The 22,464-nt window shown below is 57.1% G+C and overlaps 2 protein-coding genes and 1 long non-coding RNA gene across 14 annotated transcripts in view; 2 read left to right on the forward strand and 1 right to left on the reverse strand.

Annotated features, from left to right (window-relative positions):
* The first annotated feature begins 331 nt into the window (after positions 1 to 331).
* Positions 332 to 14,096, forward strand: DPF1 (double PHD fingers 1). Of its 9 annotated transcripts, none has more exons than XM_027515952.1 (12): positions 332 to 465; positions 6,834 to 6,994; positions 7,069 to 7,176; positions 8,586 to 8,713; positions 8,985 to 9,074; positions 9,466 to 9,544; positions 9,726 to 9,857; positions 10,751 to 10,801; positions 10,894 to 11,013; positions 12,061 to 12,173; positions 12,779 to 12,860; positions 12,951 to 14,096. In XM_027515952.1, exons 1-12 carry the CDS (start codon positions 434 to 436, stop codon positions 13,019 to 13,021), a joined length of 1,167 nt encoding a protein of 388 aa, XP_027371753.1. In that variant the 5' UTR covers positions 332 to 433; the 3' UTR covers positions 13,022 to 14,096. The 9 variants fall into 9 exon arrangements, with proteins under 9 accessions (XP_027371753.1, XP_027371751.1, XP_027371756.1 ...); XM_027515950.1 differs by having other exon boundaries at positions 340 to 465; positions 12,749 to 12,860; XM_027515946.1 differs by lacking the exon at positions 332 to 465 and adding an exon at positions 4,522 to 5,468 and having other exon boundaries at positions 12,749 to 12,860.
* A 348-nt stretch (positions 14,097 to 14,444) lies between these two features.
* Positions 14,445 to 18,500, forward strand: LOC113876569. The gene is made up of 2 exons (XR_003506526.1): positions 14,445 to 14,996; positions 16,494 to 18,500. It is a non-coding gene; the product is annotated as an uncharacterized LOC113876569 (long non-coding RNA).
* Positions 17,525 to 22,464, reverse strand: part of SIPA1L3 (signal induced proliferation associated 1 like 3) — a 253,461-nt gene continuing 248,521 nt past the window's right edge. For all 4 annotated transcript variants that reach the window (XM_027515958.1, XM_027515959.1, XM_027515961.1 and 1 more), the window contains 2 exons: positions 21,236 to 21,317; positions 17,525 to 19,741 (listed from right to left, as the gene is read on the reverse strand). In XM_027515958.1, the coding sequence (XP_027371759.1) occupies positions 19,598 to 19,741; positions 21,236 to 21,317 (226 nt within the window). In that variant the 3' untranslated portion in view covers positions 17,525 to 19,597. The remainder of the gene's footprint in view (positions 19,742 to 21,235; positions 21,318 to 22,464) is intronic.

The following is a 22,464-nucleotide window of genomic DNA, read 5'->3' on the forward strand; positions in this document are numbered from 1 at the left end:
CCAGGGGAGACCCAGAAATCAGCGACCACCCTTTCCCGCGCGCCCGTGGTTCTTGAAGGATGGAGAGCCGGAGCTGGGAAGGCAGTACTCCAGGGAAGGGAAAGGATGCTCTGGGGCGAGCCCAGCCCCGCCCTGTATCCTTAGTAGCCAATGGGCACACGGTTTTCCCGACGCCCCCTGGGACGTGTAGTCCGGACAGGGGCGCCCTCGGGCGCCGCCGCACGCCCCTAGACTCCACGTCCCGTCGTGCGCCGGGAGGTGCGGGGATTGGCCGAGCCCCGCCCCCGGCCCGCCCCGCTCCTCTCGCGCTGCAGCCCCAAGAATGAATGAAATCGTAGCGCGCTGGGCGGCAGAGCGGGCGGCGCAGGCCGGGCTGGGCCCGCGCGCGGCGGCAGCGGCGCCCCGGGCCGGAGGCGGCCCAGCCGAGCGGGCCATGGCCACCGCCATTCAGAACCCGCTCAAGTCGTGAGTGTCCCCGCCGTCCACGTCCCTCCATCCGCCCCCTACCCGAACCTCGCCCCCGCCCTCGCTGGGGAGGGGGACGCAGTGGGCGGATGGTAGTTGAATGGGGCCCCCAGCTTGTCCCCCTGTCCCCCCGGCGGGGGCCGCCACCCCTTGTCTCCCCCCTGGGGCTGGGGGCAGGAGCCACTCCAGGGTCGCGGGGGCGCCTCTTCTTTGTCGCTGTCAGTGAAGGAATGTGGCGCGGGCTGGGGGTGGCGGAGGCCGTTTCCCCACCCAGAGTGGGGGTAGGGGCTTCCTTCTCCTCAGAGTCTCTGGGCGCGCCAGGTCTGCCCCTGCCTGGGGCTGGAGTACGAATGCCTAAGTCCGGACCCTAGTCTCCCAGGTCTCTACCTCCTCAAAAGCATCTTTCTCTCTTTCCCCTCTCTTTCTCCGGGGACCTCGGTCTGCGCGGCCGCAGGGTGGGAGCTGAGACTTCGGGGGTCCCCGATTCGATCCCTGCTGTCTCTCCCTTTTCTTTTTCCTTCCCGGTCTTCAGGACCTAAAGCCCCGACGCTCTGGTCAGTTTAGACCGTGGGCTCCCTGCCTCTCCCTGCCCGTACACATGTAATGAGAGCATCTCCTATCTCCTTGGGGACCGGATGCCTCGGGAGAGGGTGCTGGGAGCACCCTCAGTCTCCGGGGATTCCCTCCGTTTCTCCCTGTCCGCGTGCCTCCTCCGAGCTTCGCTTCCTCCTGGGCCCCGCGGCTGGCATCCTGGACGCCTGGGTTCAAACCTACGCTCTCTCCCAGCCCTCTCCTCTCCTGGCCAGCCCTCGCTCTCTCCACTTCTTCCCTCTCTTTCCGTCTCTCTCACTCCTTCCTCGGGATCCCGAACTCCTGGGTCCCAGTGCTCCCCGCCCCCTTCCCCAACGGTGACAGCGGGCTGGGAGTGACAGGCGCGCGGCCGCTCCGGCTCTCCCTCCCCGGCTGGCGCGCGCGGCCCTCCCCTCCCCCGCTCCCCGGCCTGGCGGGGAGGAGGCGAAGGGCGAACGCCCGCGGCGCCGCACAAAGGGGCCGGGGCGACCTCCCCCACCCTCCCCCCAGCCTCTCGCCTCCGCCACCTTGACCTTGAGCTACGGGTGCTGGGGGTTGGAGTGGGGGAGGGGCTCGGGGCGCCCCCCGCCCCCGCCCTCCGGGAAGGCTGTGCCTGGGGTGGCCGAACCTAAGGCCCCCAGTAGCTTCAGGTTTCTGATGGTGGGGGGAGTTGGGCCATGTTGGGGGCCGGGCCTTACAAGCTCGCGCCTACACGTGTGGCTTTGCGGAGAGCCAAGCCAGCTTGGAGGGCGTGTGTGGGGTTGGGGTAGGCGTGAGACAGTGTGTAACGGTGACACTTCTGCCTCCCTCTCGCTCTAATTCTTCAACACAGACGTGTTACCCCTATCAGGGACACCCTCAAACTGGCTGGCACAGGGCTCGTGTGCAGGTTGGTGGATCTATAGGTATCCAGACCTCCTCACTTTGACCTCTTGGAGTAGGTGTGGGGCAGCCATTGCCGGGGGGCTGAAGACCTGAGTAAGCTTGGGGGTGGGAGTGCCAGTAGCCCTCTTTGCACTCACCTTCTGAGGGATCTACAAGAGGTGAGGGGAGGGAAGGGGCTGGCTCCTGAAAGAATCCAGTCCCCTTAGGAATGGGCTCTGGAGGGTTCTGACTGCCCGTATTGGAACCCTATCTTGAGCACTAACCACCTCCCCACCTTGAGCCTCAGCATTACCATCTGTGAATTGGGGCATCATTACAGTTCTTATTATCTCATGGTTGCTGCTGTGATGTTTGTAAAGCACTTGGTACTGAGCCTGACTCTGAATAAATGTAGTGAAAGTGTCAGCTGTGTCTGACTCTTTGCGACCCTATGGACTGGAGCCCGCAAGGCTCCTCTGTCCGTGGAATTCTCCTGGCAAAGATACTGGAGTGGGTTGTCATTTCCTTCTCCAGGGAATCCTCCCGACCCAGGGATCAAACCCGGGTCTCTTGCATTGGAGGCAGATTCTTTACTGTTTAGTATCAATATTGATTTCACTTGTGGTCCGGTTTCCACACAGGGCACAGGGGGATGGGGACAGGAGGACTGTTTGGACAGGGGAGCTTGACTGTGGCCGAGGGGTCTGTGAGGGTGACTAGGGGTAAGAAAGGGGAGAGAGACCCTTCTCTAGGTGTCAGCTGTGGGCCAAATTGCACTGGTGGACAGGGGCCTCCAGGGAGCTGATGGAGTGTTCTGTACTCAGGCTCCAAGCTGAGCAAAACTGATGCCAAGGTTCTGGGGTGAGCAGGTGCCTGAGTCTAGAGGTGTGGGGAGTAAGTGTAAGGATGTATTGGAGGTTGGTGGGAGGTGACAGAGGAAGGTGGCAAGGGCTCTTGGAGCTGAGCTGGTGGGTTGGGGGGGACAGGGCTCACTGTGGATGAGATTGGAGTGGCCACTGTAGGGGACCTGGAGGCTAGAGTGACTGTGAGGTGCCAGTGTCCCTGTGGCACTGTGTGATCTGTGATGCAGAGTGAGGTGCCTCACCCCCTTGCCATCTGCTCTAGGCCAGATGTGAAGCAGAGACCCACTCCCTGCTTTTGGGGTTTGAGGAGAGGAGGTCAAGGCCTTACCTGGGAGAGATTGGGGAGAGACTGTGGAAGGGGTCTAAGACTAGAGGGGTGTGTGTGTGTGTGTGTGTGTGTATTTTGTTTTTTGTTTTTGGGTCATGCCTTGCTGCCTGGAGGATCTTAGTTCCTTGACCAGGGATTGAACTCATGATCCCTACACTGGGGAGTGTGGAGTCTAAACCACTGGACCACCGGGGAAGTGTGTGTGTTTGTGTGTGTGTGTGTGTGTGTGTGTGTGTGTGTGTGTGTGTGTTTAGAAGTGACTATGGGTGTGGAAGACCTGGAGGGGGCCTCTTTCATTAGGGAGGTAGGTGGGAGCATCAGGAGACAAAAGAGGTGAGGGCTTTAAGGCCTCTTCTGTCTGCTGGAGAGCTCCCTGGTAGATAAGGACATTTGTGGGCCTTTTTATCCATACAAGGGCTCAAACCTGAACAGGAACTTTGGATGGGGGTGTGGGTTTGGTGTGGGTGAGTGGGATTTGGCAAGTGCTGTGACTCCAAAGGTCAGCTTCCTCTCTGGGCATCCCTTACAGTGGAGTCAGTGTGGGTGACAGTGGCAGAAAGAAGGGGGTGACCCACATGATACAGACATCTGGGAGAGTGAATACTTATCTTAGTCTCACCTTCAAGCAAACACCAGGGGCTGACGGCATGCGACTCTACTTCCTCCGGGAAAATGGGTTGGGGGTAATGATAATATCACCCTGGTGGGTCATTATGAGGATCAGACGGCTGAATCTCTGTTAAAGAACTGTGCCTACACTTGGTGGCTACTCAGTATATTTATTCTTAACAAAGATTTTGTAAGCATCTATTATATGCCAAGCTTCCCTGGTGGCTCAGAGAGTAAAGAATCTGCCTGCAATCCAGGAGACTCAGGTTTGATCCCTAGGTCGGGAAGATCCCCTGGAGGAAGAAATGGCAACCCACTCCAGTCTTCTTGCCTGGAGAATCCCATGGACAGAGGAGCCTAGTGGGCTACAGTTCACGGGTTGCAAACAGTCGGAGACGACTGAGTGACTAACACACATACGTCAAGCGTTATTCTTTCTAATAATGGTTAGCTATCACCATTTTACATCTTAGTGCACATCAGGTCCTCTTTGTGGAATGAATGAATTTATTGAACACCTACTACCTGCCAGGTACCTTTTGTTTTGTTTGTTTGTTTGCTAACTGCATGGCATAAGGGATCTTTGTTCCCCAACCAACCTGTGCCCCCTGCAGTGGGAGTGCGGAGTCTCAACTTCTGGACCAACAGTAAAATCCCTGTCAGGTGCCTTTTGAAGCAATTTACCAATATTTAAGGGCTTCCCAGGTGGCGCTAGTGGTAAAGAACCCTCCTGCCAATGCAAGAGACATAAAGAGTTCAGTCCCTGGGTTGGGAAGATCCCCTAGAGGAGGGTATGGCAACCCACTCCAGTATTCTTGCCTGGAGAATCCCACAGACAGAGGAGCTTGGCGGGCTACAGCCCACGGGGTCATAAAGAGTCAGATACCACTGAAGCGATTTAACGCATGCACACCCCAATACTTACTCATTCAATCCTCACAATAATCCAGTGAGGCATCATCCTTATTTTACAGATCAGGAAACTGAGTCCCAGAAAGATTAAGTTATTTGCCCAGGGTCACATGGCCACCAAGTTGGCAGAGTCAGGATTTGAACCCATGAAGTGTGGCTACAGCACACTCCTAACTAGCACGGCTGCTGTCAAGCCTGGGAAGGGGTTGAGTCGGGCGTGGTCCCTGTGAGAGAGACAGCCCCGACGGTGACCAGAGACCGGGGACCGAGAGGGTTCTCTGGAGCTAGAAGGGACTGGGGGAGGGGGCGTCGTCAGGGAGCCATGCGTTGGCGGGGCGTTTGCGTGGGCATCTGTACGGTGTCTCTAAGTCTCCTGGCACTCAAGTGTTTGTGTGAGTGCAAATGTATGCGAGTCTGGGCGAAGGTGTGGGAGAGGGAGTGTGCGTGAGTCTGCGTGGGAGGCTGTGAGTATATGTGTGAATGTGTGTGTAAGCCGCCGTGTGTGGGTGTGTGCGAGCCCAGGTGTGCATGCGTGAGTGTAGACTCATGTGCGAGACTCCGAGGTGTGCACGGGTGAGCGTGCGTGAGTGGCTATGCGTGCCTCGGGCCCCATCTCTGACCGGCTTCCCGGTGGGGTCCCGCCAGCCCCAGACGGGGAACTACCACTCCCAGCATACCCGAGCGGGCCCGCCCCGCCACCCTGATTGGCTGTGGCCCCGGTGCTCCCGCCCCCCCGGGAATGAATGGATGGGCGGCCTCAGCGCCCGCCCGAGCGCTGGGAGGACCGGCCCGGCGGGGACCTGCTGGGGGCAGGACCCGGGGAGCAAGATGGCCACGGTCATCCCCGGCCCCCTGAGGTGCTGCGGGCCGGCGGGAGGCGGGGGAGGGAGCGCGGGCGGATCGCGCGGGCGTGTGTGTGTGTGGCGGCTGGGGGTGGGGCCGATGGGGTGTCTGGGGGGCTGTCACCGTGGGCCGGGCTGCGCGGGGTTGCGAGTGTGTGTGACTGTGGGTCTCTGGCAAGAACCGTGTCCGACGCGCTGCTCTTGGAGGAGCGGAGAGTGTGCGGAACTCCGAGTCCTCTTCGGGAAGGGGGGTCATGTCCCGCCCTGAGACCCCCGGGGCTGGGGAGAAGGTGAAATGGACGAGGGGCGCGGGGAGCTTGGTAAACTTGAGTGAAGCTCACAGTACCTTTGTCTTGGGATATGGAGTGTGTGTCACTTGTTCGGATTCTGGTGGTTTTTTTTTTTTTTGGATATGTGTGTGGATGTGTATTTGATTTCTTTTATTCTACTCTAGGTATCTTTGAATATTTGAGTCTTTGAGTGTGCGTGCATGTCCTTTGAAACTGTGCATCATTTGTGTTCTGTGTCTTTGGATATGTAGGTATTCCTGTATCTATGTGCAAATTTTTGTGTGAATATGGGTGGATTTGTTTCTACATTGAGTATACGTGTATCTTTGTGTATTTGAATATGTGGTGTTTTAGATGTTGGTTTCTATATTATTGTGTATCTTTGTGACTGTGTGTGTGTATCCTGGGTGAATCTGTGTGATTTCTTTGTATAGTGTATCTGAATTGTGTGTGATTTGTGTTGTGTATTTGGATATGTGTGTAAGTGCTTATATGGGTAGTTTGTTTTAACATTTTTTCTCTTAACATTGTGTACCTGTGTGTGTGTCTTTGGATGCATGAGTGAGTGTGAGTGTCTGTGGTGTGTAATCTGTTTACATGTTGTGTGTCTTTGTGTGGGTGATTGTTTATGTTGTGTGTCTTTGGATATGTGATGTATATTTGTGCATGGACACGTGTGTGATCTGTTTCAACACTATGGAACTTGAGAGATCTGTGTTTTTCAGTAGATATTTGTGTGTGCCCATATGTGAGATGTGTCTGTTTCTCCCTTTGTGAGTCTTGGGATATGTCTCTCTTTGTGTGTGAATCCTGTGCGACTATGTGTGATATTGTGTTGTGGATTTGGATATGTGCCTGAATGGATGTGTCCTGGTGTATCTTTATCTGTTTCTATATTGTATCTACTCCTTGGCTCGAGGCCCGCTTGAGTCCTGGGTTCGGGGCTCCTGGGTCCCGACCGGAGGGGAGAGGTGAGGTTGGAGGAGTCGGCCCACCCATTCCCGACGGGTGGGCTGGGGGAGGGGTGCTGGGCGACCGGGTGCGCCTGCCCTTGCTGACAGCCGCCCGCCCGCTTACCCGCCCCTCGCAGCCTAGGCGAGGACTTCTACCGCGAGGCCATCGAGCACTGCCGCAGCTACAACGCGCGCCTGTGCGCCGAGCGCAGCCTGCGCCTGCCCTTCCTCGACTCGCAGACCGGCGTGGCCCAGAACAACTGCTACATCTGGATGGAGAAGACCCACCGCGGCCCGGGTACCGCCGGGAGGGCGGGGGTGGGGCGGGGCGGCGGCTTCCCAGCCGCGTTCTTACCGCCCTTCTTACTCTAGGTTTGGCCCCCGGACAGATCTATACGTACCCAGCCCGCTGTTGGAGAAAGAAACGGAGGCTCAACATCCTGGAAGACCCCAGACTCCGGCCCTGCGAGTACAAGATCGGTAGGTGGGGCTCCGTCCTGTGCCTGGGGTGGCCCCTGTGGGTGCCCACACCACTGGCTGATCAGTGTGTTGATGCCCTCGTGCGTCTGAGCATCTGCCTTTATTTCCTTCCTGGCCCGTGTCTGAGTGACTGGCTGTGTCTGCTGGTGTGTGTCTGGGGGTAGTACAGAGACTCTCCAGTTTTCCCTGAGTTTTTTGGACTGCATCTTCTACTTGGACTCGGGTGTATTCCTGGACAGAGTGTGGTATCTGTTTTGTGTGTCTAGGTGTATCCCATCCTTGTATTTCTCTTCCCTTGTGAGTTGGGTTGTATCACAGTATCTGCCTATTCTTTCCTGTGGATGTCTGGGTGTGTGTCTGGGTGTGTCAGAGTGTCTGGTTGTAACTTTTTCCATTTGTAGTACAGCGTGTCTTGGTGTCTGTGTCTCTTTTCAGGTGTTTCCAGGCTTATTTCCTCTTAAGTGTGTCTGGTCTATCTGCTCCTGAGTGTCTCTCTTCCTTTGAGTACCAGATGCTCTGGAATGTCTGGGAGAATCTCGTCCCTGAGTGTCTGTTTGGAGTATCAGGTGTATTTCTGCCCATGTCTGCTGCTCCATGAGTGTCTGGCTTTATCACTTCTCAAATGTGTCCGGTACTGTTAGAGTCACTGGCTGTTTCTCTTCCCTTGCTCAGGTATAACCAAGGATCTGTGTGGGTCCAGGCAGGTGTATTGGCGTGTCCATCTGGCTCTGTCTTCCTGGGTGTGTCTGATTGTACCAGAGGGACTGTTTGTATCACCTGTGTGTCGAGTATCCATCTGAGTGATTCTCTGGTGTGTCTCTCTCTCCCCTAAGTATGTTCAGGTGTTTGGTAGGGTTTGGTTGTTTTCCCCGTGTGGTCTGGGTTTATCTGATGGTCTAATGTTCTCTTTTGGAGTGTCTCTGAGTGTGCCCAAGGGTCTGGCTATGTCTCCTCCGTGAGTCTGGGTGTATCTGAGTGTCTGGGTGTTTCTCTTCCTTCGTGTGTCTGGCTGTCTCAGATGATCTGTCTGTATCTCCCTTGTGTGTATGTCCATGTGTGTCCTGTTTGAATGTCTGTTCTCTCCAGTTGTGGGGGTCGAGGTGGGTCTCCTCCTTGTATTATGTAGTTGTATAGGAGGGTCCGGCCATGTTTCTCCCTGAGTATGTCCAATGGTCTCTGATGGTCTGACTGTGTCTTCTCCAGGATCTGGGCATCCTTAGGATGTGTGGAAGTATTGAGGGCGGTATGGGTGGTTGAGTATTTGAGTCTGTTGCTGGTTGAGTGTGGGAAAGCCTCTTTCCTCCAGAAAAGAGCATGATTCCCCAACCTGGGCAATCTGAGGAGTCCTCCAGGGACAAGGGACAATCTTCACCTGATCCCCCTCCTACCTACCGTGGTCTTGTCCCCAGACTGTGAAGCACCACTGAAAAAGGAGGGTGGCCTCCCTGAAGGGCCAGTCCTTGAGGCTCTCCTGTGTGCCGAGACAGGGGAGAAGAAGATAGAGCTGAAGGAGGAGGAGACCATTATGGACTGCCAGGTAGGACTGCCCAGCCCCCCACCCGTCCAGGGGCTGTGGCTGCCCTCTCAACTGGCCTGTTTCCTGGTCCATCTTGCTCCTGCTCTGAAATCTCCCCTGATTCCCTAGGACCTTTGAGCATCCTGTCTCCATCCCTCCATACTTCATCTTCTTTTGGGAAGACCTCCTAACTTGCCCTGCCACCCCTGATCTTTGCTGTGCTCAGAACTACCTCCCAAAGCAGAACAATACCCCGTTTCTTGACCCCAGTCTCCCTTCTCCTGGTGCCCAGAAACAGCAACTGCTGGAGTTTCCTCATGATCTTGAAGTGGAAGACCCGGAGGATGACATGCCCAGGAGGAAGAACAGGGCCAAAGGAAAGGTATCGCTCTCAAACCTCCCCCCATCATCCTTCCCCTCAAGGCGGGTTCCATTGATTGCTTGTGCAGTGTTCAGACCCTGCCCCAATTTTACGTTATTTAACTCTCAGAGCAGCCTGAAGGGGTAGGGGATTTTTATACCCATTTTACAGATGAGGAAATTAAGGCTTGGGCATATTAAGCCATTTGCAAAACAGAGATTGTACAGTGGGTTAGAGCAATCTTCCTACCGTGGCACAGATGAGAAAATGGAACCTCTGAGAGGTCAAGAGAATTACTCTAGACTCACAGCTAGGAAGTGGCAGAGCTGTGATTGGGCTTTCAAGCCCAAATGGTGAAAATTCTTTTAGTTCCTTCCCTTTCTTGGCCCCTCACTCCTGACTGTCCCCTCAGGCATACGGCATCGGGGGGCTCCGGAAACGCCAGGACACCGCTTCCCTGGAGGACCGAGACAAGCCGTATGTCTGTGATAGTGAGTCCTTCTGAAGAGGGGGGAAGAGAGAGAGAGAGAGTGGGACCCAGAGACCTTGCCCCCCACTGGCCCCTTCCCTCCCGTTCTGGACCCTGGCAGAGGAGGGAGGTGTGATCCTGGAGGCCAGGGTGGAGGCGGCAGAGGCTGGAGGGCTGACGGGCCCTCCCTGCTCACTCTCCAGTCTGTGGGAAACGGTATAAGAATCGGCCAGGGCTCAGCTACCACTACACCCACACCCACCTGGCTGAGGAGGAGGGGGAGGAGAACGCCGAACGCCACGCCCTGCCCTTCCACCGGAAAAACAACCATAAACGTGAGCAGGCGGACAGGGCGTGGGGTGGTGAGGGGCCCTGGGAGTGGGGGCTAAGGAGCCTGGGAGGGAGGGGGCACATTAGACATTTCTGGAAAATCTCCAGCTCAGCGGTCCCCTCCCCCCACCAACCATGGGGATGCTGGCTCTGGGGTTGCCATGGCAACCAACCATCTCTCCCTCGCTCCCGGCCGGGCGTAATATTTCTGGGTCTGATTTATTGTTTCAATTAGAGCTTGGGGAGGGGGGTGATAGATGACTCCCCTCCCTCTCTGCCTCCCTTCCTCCCTTCTCTGCTAAGCTTCGGCCAAGGGGCAGGGGCCGTGGCCTGGGAACACTTGGCATCCGCCCATGCCAATCCAGTGCCAACCTTGACAGCTGAGGGATGGGGGAAGGCTTGGGGAGAGGCTCTGCCAGTGGAGGAACCATCCTCCCACCCATTCCTCAGTGGGAGAGAGCAGTCTCTTCATCCCACCCCTACTACACACCCAGGCACCTCTGTGCTCAGAATTTTCCTTCTGAGAGTCTGTTTCCATACCAGATCATGGCAGTGGCCTCTACCTAATTTTTATTTAGTTGGGGCTTAGTTGGGGGTGGCTGTCTGGCAGAAGTGCGTGTGGGCAGAGGAAGCAGGGGGCTTTTCCTAAAGTTGTACCTGCCAAGTTTTTACCCAATAAAGAGGACCTGTCAGTCGTTCTGAGAGTTGCGAGGTCCTGATGAGAATTACCTGGGCTCCCTGCAACTCTCTTTTGCTGCTGGACACAGCTTGGGATAGCGGCTCCCTCTCCTCACCTCCTCCATGCCTGGACAAGGGGTCCACCCCTGGGGCTGAGGCCGTGGGCAGGGTGGAGCCTTGCCTGTGGTGAGAGCCCCTCTCTCTGTCCCCCCACCCCCAGAGTTTTACAAAGAATTGGCCTGGGTCCCTGAGTCACAGAGGAAACACACAGGTAGGGACGCCTCCCTCCACCCCTACTTCTGTAGCAGCCTTGGATTGAGGGTCCCTTCCTGCCCCCGCTAACCCCTGCCTGCTGTCTTTCAGCCAAGAAGGCGCCTGATGGCACTGTCATCCCCAACGGCTACTGCGACTTCTGCCTGGGGGGCTCCAAGAAGACGGGGTGTCCTGAGGACCTCATCTCCTGTGCTGACTGTGGGCGATCAGGTGATGCCCCCCCACCTGAGGCTTCTGGGGGCCGGGGTGGAGAGACTCCAGATCTGGAGGATAGGAAGCAGAGGAGAGAGAAAGGGGGGGACGCAGAGCATCCTGGTGGATGAACAGAGCTGACTCAACTGCTGAGGACTGTGGGGAACTCAGTGGGGTCAGGGAGGCTCTGGGAACAATGCACGCAGTTGTCATGGCATTGTGGGCACCGGTACGCGCCTGTCTGGCATGGGGAACAGTGAAAGATGGCTGCCCAAACACCAGGGGTAGTGGGCTGTGATAGCGGGTAATGGATTGCCACTGCCTGGATGCTGTGGACAACAGAGGGCGCTTGCCATGGAGTTGTGGTTAATAGAATGTGGTTTTCCAAGGTGGACTTGTGGGTAAGAGACTGTGGTTGCCTCAGCACAGGGGGCTAATGAATTGTGGTTGTCATGGTATTATGGGTAGTGAAATACGGTTGTCATGGCGATTGGGTGTCGTGGTGGCCTGGCGTCTGCACTGGGGTGGTGGGACGACCAGAGGGTTGACACGCTCCACAGTCTCATTGGTAACGCTGTGGTTGCTGTGGCATCATATGTAATGGGCTTGGGCTGCAGGGAACCAGGGTGTGGGGACCCCTCTGTGGAAGGCAGTTGGCATGGCATCGTGGCTGGGAGACTGTGGTTGCCACGTTCTGTGGTTAAGGGAATGGGTTGGCCACTCTGCTGTGGCTAATGGAATGTGGCTGCCTCAGCACAGCGGTTAACAGAACGTGGCTGCCCCGGTGTTGTGGGTGGTAGAAAGTGGTTGCCACAGCACCGTGGGTAATGGAATGCGGTTGCCATGGTGTTCTGGGGAGCAGAGTGTGGTTGCCATGGTGGCCGGGTAGGAGACTGGTGGCCAGGGCGGCGCTGCCTGCAGAACAGGCACGGGGCACCGTGGGCTGGGTGGGGTCAGGCCTTGTGAGCCAGGAGGTGGGGACTGAGCCCCTAGGGGCTTCCCCAGGGTCAGCAGCCACCGGGGGCACGGCAGCCCCTAACCGCATCCCTGCCCCTCGGCCCCCAGGACACCCCTCGTGTTTACAGTTCACGGTGAATATGACGGCAGCCGTGCGCACGTACCGCTGGCAGTGCATCGAGTGCAAGTCCTGCAGCCTGTGCGGCACCTCGGAGAACGACGTGAGTACCTGTCCGCTCCCTCCCCCGGGGACCTGCCCCCAGGCAGCCTCCCCACCTGGCACCTCCGCCTCCGCCTCCGCCTCCGCCTCCACCAGTTGGGCCTAACGCCTTTCTCTGGAGCGCCCTCCCTGGTGAACACCAGTTAACCTGTATTATTATTATTGTTAGTGGCCATTAATTGAACCCGGCACTTAACACTCTTCACTCTCTGAGTGCTCCCAACAGCCCTGAGGTAGGTGCTCTTGTTCCCACTTCACAGAGAAGACACCGCGCTCAGAGAGGGGAATACACTTGCCCGAGGTCACCTAGCTAGGGACATGGTTCTGCTGGGACCTGAACCCATGGTTTCCAGACCATCTCAGTGTCATTTTCAGTGTCCCACAGAATTCTATAAAACCCAAACTACAAACTACAAACTGATGGTCCTCAAGGGCGGTTGGTGTGGCCCAGAGGATTTTGCAAAGATGACCTTCTCAGAGCCCTTTGTGTCTTGCAAGAGGACCACCTCCCCCAGCCCCTTTGACCTGGCCCCTGCCCCCGCCCCCCACCCCGGTTTCTGGTGCCCGTGCCCCCAGGGTGCCAGCTGGGCGGGTCTCACCCCCCAGGACCAGCTGCTGTTTTGTGACGACTGCGATCGGGGTTACCACATGTACTGCCTGAGTCCCCCCATGGCGGAGCCCCCGGAAGGTGAGAGGAGGAGGGTCTGACGTGGGGGTGGGGGTTGGGGCAGCCCTGCCCAGACCTGACCCAACTGCCTGTCCTCTGCCCACCCCACAGGGAGCTGGAGTTGTCACCTCTGTCTTCGGCACCTGAAAGAGAAGGCGTCTGCCTACATCACACTCACCTAGGCCTGGCTCTGGCTCGCCTGGACCTCTGGGGTGATGCCTGCCTACCTGCCTCTCCTCTCGGAGCTCCTCCACTCTCTCCCTTTCCTTAATGCCCCACAGTGGGAGGGGCGGGGGGAGCCAGAGAGGGGGCCGGGCCACCCCTTCCCCTCTGTGCAAGTGGAATGTTTGCCCTGTGGGTTGGTGGGCCCAGCAGGGTCCTCTCCCTCCTCCCTCCTTCCTCACCCCCTTGGCAAATGGGTACCAGGGCCTTCTGCTCCCCTCAAAGCCATACCCCGCCTCTAGGCGGGCACGAGGGGTGGTGGATGCCGGCTGGGGGCATGGACAAAGCCTTTTTCTAAAGAAAAAGTCAAAAACTTAAAAAAAAAAAAGAAAGAAATTAATATATAACAAAGAGTCCTATAAGGTCTGGCTGGGTGGAGGGGGCACTGCTGAGCGCATCTACTGGGCACCAGTCTACGCCAGCGTCCTGCCTGGCAGCCCCTCCCCCCAGCCCCTGGAGTTGCAGCTGTCCCACCTCCCCACCCAAGATGGGCACCATCCCCTCTTTGTACCCCGGGCCGGGGGGTGTGGTGTTCACCCCTCGCCCCCTCTTGGTGCCCACCGTGGATACTGCATGAAGACGTGAACCATGGTTTTGAATTCCGTTCCTGCTCCCTCCCCAAGAGCCCTGCCCGCCCGTGCCCACTCCGTGCCTGCCGGCCTTGGCTGGCCGTCGCCGGTGGGGCAAGGCGGGCCCCTGCCCAGCGTCTGCTGGAATGAGAAGCACAGACTTTGCAACGGACTAGATTCTCCCCCTTCCCCGCCCCGCCCCACCCCTGCCACCCTCGCTGGCCACTTTCGGGTCGCGAGGGGGCGTGGTTGTTTCTTGTGGTTGTGTGTGTTTGTTGTTCGGGTTTAAAAAAAAAAAAGGGAAATCGAGACTGCAAGTGGGGGAAGTGGTGGGCTTGGGGGAGTCTCCCCCCCAATCCAGGCGTGCCCACCCCCCCCTTGTTAACGAGTCTCCTTTATTGCCTGCCTCTGCTGTGAATTAACTTGTTCTGTGTATTAAAGTGGGGCTGACCCCTCTGCCCACGTCGTCGGCTTCCTTCTCCAGGCTGCTTTGGGGCGTCGCCGAGAAGGGGAGATGGGGCCTCGCGAGGGGAGAAGCAACCGAGGTGAACAGCTGGAGCGGGGCCCCTACCTCTATCTCCCTCCCAGCTCCCCTCTTCACCCCCGCCTTTCTCTGGCTTTGTCCCAGCTCCTCCCAGCCTCGCTGGAAAGGAGAAGAGGGGAGGATGGGGTGGAGGGGAGGAGAAAGGAGAAGAGGGGGGGACGGGGAAGAGGGGGCTCCCACCCAGCCAGCTGTGGTTGCCCTGGCAACCGACTGCTGCAGCTGCAGCGGGAAGCAGTGAGGGGGGGAGGCTGGAAGCTGGGGACTGGGGGAAGGGAAGGGATGGAGAGATGAAGACACCCTCCCCTTGGGGCTACAGGAGGGAGCAGGGGTACCAGCCTAGGGCCTCACCCTAGGCCCAGACATCCCCTGGAGCTCCCCATCCCTGCTGTGGGGCAAAGGAAAGAGGGGAAGGGGCAAAGGAAAGAAGGGTTGTGCGGATTCGGGGACATCAGGCGAAAGACAGACTTGGGTGAGGTGAGGTGAAGAGTGAGAACCAGGACACAAGAACGGTCAGGAAAGAGACAGCTATGAGAGTCACACATTTTTAGAAAATCAGAAAAAAGAGCAGGAGAAGGAAGACATAGATCTGGGAGAGAGATGCGGATGAAGGAGCCACAGGAATTATGGGGGAAGAGAACAGACGAGACGGAGATTTAGTGGGAGAGAGGAAATAACTAATAAAAAATAGCAGACGCACAGAGAGAGACAGAGAAAGGAGGAAGGAGTCAGTGATTTGGAAAGAGAAGCAGAAGAGATTCCGCAAAGGAAGGCAGAGAACCAGGGCCCATCAAACAGGAGAGGGGAAGAGAGAATGGAGAGGAGGTACGTTTGGGGAGAGAGATGAAGTCAGCATCCAGGACAGGCAAAGTCCCAGGACGATGATACAGAGATGAGACTTCACAGGGAAGAGGACGTCAAGAACTGAGGGAGACAATAGAAAAATCTGGAGAGCGCTAAAGGCACGGAAGGATTCAAAGGCTGGGTGAGGGGAGAGCCAGAAGTGGGGTGGGAGGCTGAGGGAGAGGCTGGGGGTGGGGACGGAGGGCGGCTGCTTGGGTTGGGGGGCGAGGGGGGGCAACAGGCAGAGGAAGCAGAAACTGGGGCAAGCCGGGGAAGGGACGCGCAGGGCACAGTTCGGGCGAGAGCACAGGCTGGCGTGTGTGAGTTGTGGGGTGTTGGAAGTTGGTGTGTGTCACAGGCGCCAGGAGAGGATGTGAGAACAGCTTGTTCTACCGTTTCCGTGCCTGCTGGGGGAGGGGAGCCCGGGTTGAGGATGGAGCCTCAAGGAGGGCGGAGACAGGGACGGCGTCTGGAACACTCTAGAATTTTTAGGAGGTGTGGAAATAGTTGGTCCACCTCCTCTGGAAAAAGGATATGTACTCATTTGGGAAATAGTTTTTTTTTCTTTTTTTGCAGGGTGGGGGTCTGGCTTAGAGAAGTGTCAGGTATGAGCTCAGAAATAATAAAGTCCAGCACAGGTAAATGGGGAGATGGGCCAGAAAGCCCCAGCTGTGGGGCCAGGCCTACCAAGAGGTAGTGGGATTGCTTCTCGGATCCAGGCGGAGTTGGACTCAGACTTCCCACAAGAGGCTGGATCATGGGATTCTCACATCAAATTTTGGGATTTGGAAAATAAGTTTGACCCCGATTGCTGGGTCAAACTGCACATGGGGTTTCACCAGGGCAGCTGCAGATCTGGGGCCAAGGGTTTAGGACCCCTCCCGGCTAGGAGAGCCCCTAGAGGAGGGTCTGGCCCAGGGCTGAGGTCCCAGGGGACACCAGTATCTTTCCAAGACCCCGACACCGCCCGGAGCTCCGGGACTGGAAGCAGCAGCTGCTCTTCACTCCAAACCACCAACTAGACGACTGGCAGAGAGAAGACGAGGGCGGGGGATGGGGCTGGGAGAGGTGGGGGTGCAAATGAGCCAGCGCCCGCCTGGAGGGTGTGGCCTGGGGCAACAGCCCAGCTGGGAGGCAGGGGCCCCTCCGTTCTGAGTCTTGCAGCTCAGAGTTTGAGGACAGAGTTACCAAGCTCAAAATCCAGCTTTCTTTCTGTACCACCTCCAGATTTTAAAAAGCATGAGGCAAGAGCTAGATGGGCCCCAGGGTGAACAGCTGGCTTCTCCCCTGTTCAAAATATCCTTCAAAATAGCAGGAGAGAGAAGAGCTGGACCCTGCCCAGATAAAAGATAAGACCACACATTCTTTATTCTCCAAGTCAAGTAGACTTTCCCCACTACACATGAGCAGAAAGGCTCCTTGGAGGTCAAAAGGAAGGGGCGTCACCTCATAGTAAGCGATGTCAACTCCTACCCATAGGCCTCTCCGCTGGAATCCATCTTGGCTAAGAGATGCTTGGGCACACAGGAGAGGAGCCTGGGATAAACCAGAGAGGGACTCGGAACCAGGCAATGCAAGATGACCGGCCAGAGGAACCCTGAAGAAATGCCCCGAAAAAGTAATTCAAACTACCAGGAGGGCGAGACTTTCTCTGAGCCCACCCATGTGTCTAATCCACACGGACTGTACTCTTTTTCCTCCTAATGAACACTTATTTCAGTACTTTCCGTCTCTGTGGAAATCCATTTCTACACAGCTGATGGGCCAGGGCCTTCACTGGCCACTGTCCCAGGTGGTCTAGTGGTTAGGATTCATCAATCTCCGACCAGAAACAGAAATCCTGCTTCAAGCCACTGCAAGTCAAGGCCAGCCGAGATCAAGCTGACCGTTATTAAAAAAAAATACTTTTCTGTCTCAATGCATTTACTCCTGGTTGTGCTTGGGCTTTCTCTGGTTGTGAAGAGCGGGGGCTACTCTCTTCTGGCGTGCAGACTCCTCACTGCAGTGCCTTCTCTAGCTGCAGTGCCTGGTAGTTGAGGCTCCTGGGCTCCAAAGTGCAGTCTCTGTAGATGAGGCACGTGGGCCTACTTGCTCCAAGGCACGTGGGATCTTCCCGGACCAGGGATTGACCTTGCGTCCCTTGAATCGCAAGGCGGATTCTTAACCACTGGACCACCGGGGAAGCCCCAGGTCTGGGTTTTGGGCCTCCAGTATATGACTTGTGAGGGTAGAACCTCCCTCTTTTTAAGAATTTCTTACATTTGAAGGAATCCCTTGGCGGTCCAGGGGTTAGTATTTTGTGCTTTTCACTATGTTTCTTGCATTCTGAGTGTTGGATTTCTGTCGCTAGGGTTTTGAGAAACAGCAGTTGGTGAGAATGGTGCTCCTGGGTTCTTAGAGGTGTGTGTGCACTGGGGTGATGGTGTTTGGGACAAGAGGCTGATGCTGGATCACACCCCCTCTTGTCAGGGACTCCGTGGGGCTGCTCAGCTAGTGAACACACAAGCCACTTCTATGAAACATTTATTTCCTTTGAAACCTCCAGAAACATGCCAGAAAATCTCAAGACTGGAATGGGGAGGGGAGGTGGGGAGGGAAAGACAATAAAGAATTAAAAAAAAAAAATCCAGATGAAACAAATCAACATATTGAGGGGAAAAAAGAGGGGAAAAAAAAACACACAAAAAACCCTGCTGCTATCTTCACCAAACTTGAATTAAATAGATGTGCTTTGCAGAGATCCTTAAAAAACAACAGGAAACAAAACCAAAAATCCTAATTTACATGTGTCAATGTACATGATTAGGTCCTCAAGATGATTCAAATGGTCTGAAGATAGGAGATGACTTAAAAAAAGAGGGTGGGGCGGGACAGGCTCCAGGTTAGGGGCTGAGGAGGAAAGGGGTGGGGGTGGGGTGGGTGATCCTGGAGAACCCTTCCAAGAGAGATCCATCCGGGAAGAGGGGCAGAGACATCACAGTAGTTGGCCAGGGCTGAGGACCCCGAGGGCCACTCCCCGCACCCTTCCTGGGGGAGAGGAGATGGCAGGTCCGAGGGCTCTTCTCGTGGGACTGCAGTGTCGCTTCAGGGGCCAGAGGTTGGTTGCGGGGGGGGGGGGCGGTGCAGGACCAGGGTCCTTTTCTCCTGCTCCTTAAAAGTCTGTGTCCTGTGTGGGCCTCCTCCCCTGAGGTTTCTGGCCCCAGAGAGGTGGTGGTGGGGGTCTCTGGACGTGGGGCTGGGCCGCCTGGCGCTGGCCTCCCAGTCGGAGTGTGCTGCTTGGAGCAGGGTCCCCAGGCCTGCGTCCCTCTGAGTCCCCCTACTGAGCCCCAGCCCACTGGGAGCAGGAACGAGCCTCGATCCTCAGTTTGAGGTTGGGGGAATCCACAGATTGTGTGACCATACAGACTTGTTCTGGCGCAACTCTACATGAAAAAATAAATATATATATATATATTTTCTTGTTTGTTTTTAAAGGAAAAAAAAAAAGCAGCTCTGTTTCCTGGGTGGGCAGCCTAGTACCACGCTGGCCCGGCTGCCTGGCCGGCTGCCCCTTACTGCCTTTGGAGAACCAGCGTCTAGGGGGGTGCGCACTGCAGTGTTCCCCGGGGGCGCCAGTGTTGCTGCTGGGGGCCTGCGAGATGGGCTGGGGGGCTTGTAAAGGGAAAACGGAAGCAGAGAAGAGATGAAGGCTGTTTCTCTCCAGCCCTGACCTGAGGGCTCGGTGGAGGCCCTCCTGGTGTCCAGAAGAGGCCGGGGCTGATGGAGGAGCGGGGGCCGCTGGGCCCGGCCGCGTCAGTAGCTCGAAGGTGGAGGGGCCCAGGCGCCGCGGCCTCTGGCAGTCTGGGGACTGGTCGAAAAAGACTGTGGAAATGGTCCCAAGTGTGCAAATAGCTTCCCCTTCAAAGAAGTTAACTCTGGAATGCTGGCGTTTCCTCTTTCCATTCTGGGATCCCCTCCCCTCAAGAAAATAAATGAAACTCTAAGAAAGTGCTCCTGGTTGCTTTTTGGAGGATAGGGTGGGGAGGGGGCAAAGTCCATGCGTTTTGGAGCCAGTGCACCGAGGATGGGGAGCCCTGGCCCCGCTTCCACGCTGGTGGGCCGGTTTCCCACCATGCTTTTTCACGCAGGGATCATGGCCCCACCAGCCCAGATACTGTTGGACATGGTGAGGAAACGTGGTTTGTGAACTCCTGGAGCTGTGGGGTTTGGAGACTCGCTCCTGCCCTCCCCTCTTCCTACAGCTTCCGACGGCTTGGTCCTAGGAAGAGGCTGGGTGGGGAGGGTGGGACGGGCCCCCTGGGGGTGGTGTGGGCATGGGCCCAGCCCCCAGGAACCAGAGAGAGCAGCTCAGAGGGAGGCTGGAGACCACATTGCCCCCTGGGGCTCGAGGACCAAGAGCAGACAGCCCCGGGAGGCCTCCCTCAGGTCCCACTGCTGCCCCAAGCGTCCCTGTCCTTGGAAGGGCAGGGGGGCCTGGGCTGCAGAATCTTGGTCACGCCTGTGACCAGGGGCCGGGCCGAGGGAGAGGAGGGCAGGAGCCCACGCCCGCCCAGGCGGCCGGTGGGGGCAGTGGCCTCTGCACCTCAGAGTTCCTTCTTTTCCCTGCAGAAGATCTCCGCGAACTTGCGCAGCTGCTCGCTGGCGGCCTGCGACTCCTCCTGCAGCCGCTGGTTGTTCTGCCTCAGGCTGGCCACCTCTGACTGCAGCACCGCCTTGTCCTGCTTCTCCTGTGGGGCGCGGGCTGGTGTCAGTGGGTCGCACGCTAAACGGACCCCCGCGGCCTGTGAGCCTTGCCCGGCTGCCAGGGTTCAAACCCCAGCTCTGCTTCTCAGCAGCTGAGTAACCTCAGGCGGGTCACCTCATGGGCCTGTTTGACCCTCTCTGGGTCAAACTCTTTGGGCCCCAGTTTCCCCAGTTCTAAAAGCGGGGCGGGGGGGGGGGATGGGTAGGGCGGGGGGGGGGGATGGGTAGGGCGGGGGGGGGGGATGGGTAGGGCGGGGGGGGGGGATGGGTAGGGCGGGGGTTGACAGGACTTGCCCGGCGGTCTAGTGGCTAAGACTCCACGTTTTCAAGTTTCCAAGGCAGGGGGTGTGGGTTCCAGCCCTGGTTGGGAAACTAATATCCCACATGCCCCACTGCTCCGTCAAAAAAACAAAACAAAGAAACTGTGAAAGGGGCGGTTGAGAGCTTTCCCTGAGGTCACGCATATTGAGCTCTCAGCACACAGCCTGAAGTGGAGTAACTGTGTGACAGTTACTATGATCACCTCATTCCAGCCCTGCAGCCACCCAAGGGTTGTGGGATGTTGCGACCCCTATTTTCCTGGACCAGGAAAGTAGACCAGACCTCCTCATGCAGGGAGGACGGGGCTGGGACATGGACGCAGGGCTGCCCTCTCAGGACAGGGGAACATGCAGCGTCACACAGCCCTACATGGTGGGGTGCGATTTGAACCTGAGCCCCCACGATTCCTGTGCTTGAGGCTTCCACATTGTACCTGGCCACCTTCTGGCCCTTTACCCAGAAGTATGTAAAACAATAAGCAAGAGTCTCTTCCACACTTATTTTTCCTCATTCTCCAACACTCTGGAGATAAGGAACAATCTGGAATGTCACCTTCTAGACAGCCCTCTGACCCACAGCTGGGAGACATTTTTTAAGTGTTGCAGTGTTCTAGGAAGCAGGTCTGCTGCATGCTGAGTTTTCTCCTTGAGTTACTGGACTTCTTCTGTATGTCTGTGAATATATAGATTTCTGCCATGACTAATTCGCAGCAGATCATTCCCCGGCATGGCTGTCCTGTCATTTACGTCACTGTTCTCCTGTGAACAGACAGCTGCACTGGCTCCAGTTTTTTAGGGCCAGCGGTACAGCAGTGAACACCCCTGCTCACAGGTCTCTTCGTGCCCGTGCTGGGAATTCTATTGGACGAATTCTCACAGTGAAACTGCTGGGTCGACAAGGTACACAATTACGGTTTTGACAGATATGGTCTGACCGCCCTCCAAAAAGGTTGGGCCAACTTATTCTCCTTCTAAGAGTTTCTAGGTGCGTTACCAGCCTTCCCTACCATCAAGCTCTTCACTCATGACTACATTCAGAGCTGGGTGGCCTCTCCTAGAACAGATGGGATGGGGGGTGGAGATGGGAGCCCCAGCCTTGTTGCCCACCCCCCAGGCATCCGGGAAGTGCCATGTGAGGCAGCTGCCTGGCGGCCTTACCTTCTGGAGGTCCGTGTGCAGCTGTTTCAGCATTACCTCCAGCTGGTACACCTTGCCTGTCAGATCCAGGGGTGGCTCCTCGCTGCAAAGGCAGGGGGCGGGGTCAGGATCTCCGCCCACAGCTGGGAGGAGTCCGGGCTACAGGCCCCTCTTATCCCTGAGGCTCCAGGGAGTCCTCTCCTGGCTGGAGTACCAGGGGTGCCTGGGGGGTGAAGGCTGCACTCCGCCTGGGGCGGGCTCCTCACCTGGTGGGGATGGGAGCACCAGGCCTGAAGTGAGCGGTGGTGCCCCTGCAGAGGGACCAAATGTGCGCTTCCAGGAGGAATTCCTCCCATCTCCCGCCAGCCGGGGCAGCGTGGTACAAAGCCCCCTCCCCACACCCACCCACCCAGCACGCTAGCACCCAGCAGCAAGCCCTAGCATGGAGCCGGCACTTGGGGTGTGTAAGCGGGCACGGGAGCAGGAGGGCCTGCCTGGGGGCAGTACTAGTAACCAGACGGATGATGGTAACAGCCCTCGTTCCTGAGAGCCCTCCCGTGATGGTGATGTGTAAAGTCTGAGCGGCTCAGGCAGGGACCCTGTACCCAGGACCCCAGCCTGTGGCTCCTCCTGAGTGGGTTCCCCCATTCTGGGCCTGCCTGGCCCCTGCAGAGGAAGGGAAAAGCCTCTTTTTGCAGAAGGCTCCTCTGGGTGCGGTGGGAACGCACGCACCCGGGATGGATGAGAAGAGAGGCAGGGCGTCCGCCCAAGGAGCGGGAAGGACTCGCTGCCCACTCCCCACGCGCCCCCCACTCTTTCCTCCCTGTTCTGGGGGAGCTGCAGTCACAGGGGGAGGCGGTCAGCAGCTCAGGGCAAAAGGAGTCCAGGAGTCTGCCGGGAAGCAACAGGTCCTGGCATTTCTACACAACTCCTGTTCCCAAGCCCACTGCAGTGCCCCGTCTCGGAGCCGCCCAGCTCTGCTGTGACAGCGGGGCCAGTCTTTGTGGAGGTCTAAAGCCAGGGTGTGAAGTGAAAAACAAGAAGAGTCAAAACCACCCCCGAAAAGCGCTTCAACTGCCCATACAGTAGAGTGCACTACTGTTGCACACGTCACTCCGCACGGTGAAGCATGCAGCTGAGTGTGGAATGCACTATTTAAATCCACGGACATGCAAGCCTGCCATTTCCATCCTCTCTCCCTCTTTGTGATTCTATTTTCTGCCAAGCTAGTGCACTCAAACATGCTGCAC

The sequence above is a fragment of the Bos indicus x Bos taurus genome, chromosome 18, assembly GCF_003369695.1.
Source record: "Bos indicus x Bos taurus breed Angus x Brahman F1 hybrid chromosome 18, Bos_hybrid_MaternalHap_v2.0, whole genome shotgun sequence".
In the NCBI taxonomy this organism is placed as follows: Eukaryota; Metazoa; Chordata; class Mammalia; order Artiodactyla; family Bovidae; genus Bos; species Bos indicus x Bos taurus.

Bases quoted from the DNA above. Each gene is read 5' to 3' on its own strand.
- DPF1 (XM_027515946.1), top strand. From the start codon at position 5,140: ATGCGTGAGTGTAGACTCATGTGCGAGACTCCGAGGTGTGCACGGGTG. The intron at 8,714-8,984 runs GTAGGACTGCCC...CCTGGTGCCCAG, and splicing joins AGACCATTATGGACTGCCAG to AAACAGCAACTGCTGGAGTT. The intron at 9,858-10,750 runs GTGAGCAGGCGG...CCCCACCCCCAG, and splicing joins CCGGAAAAACAACCATAAAC to AGTTTTACAAAGAATTGGCC.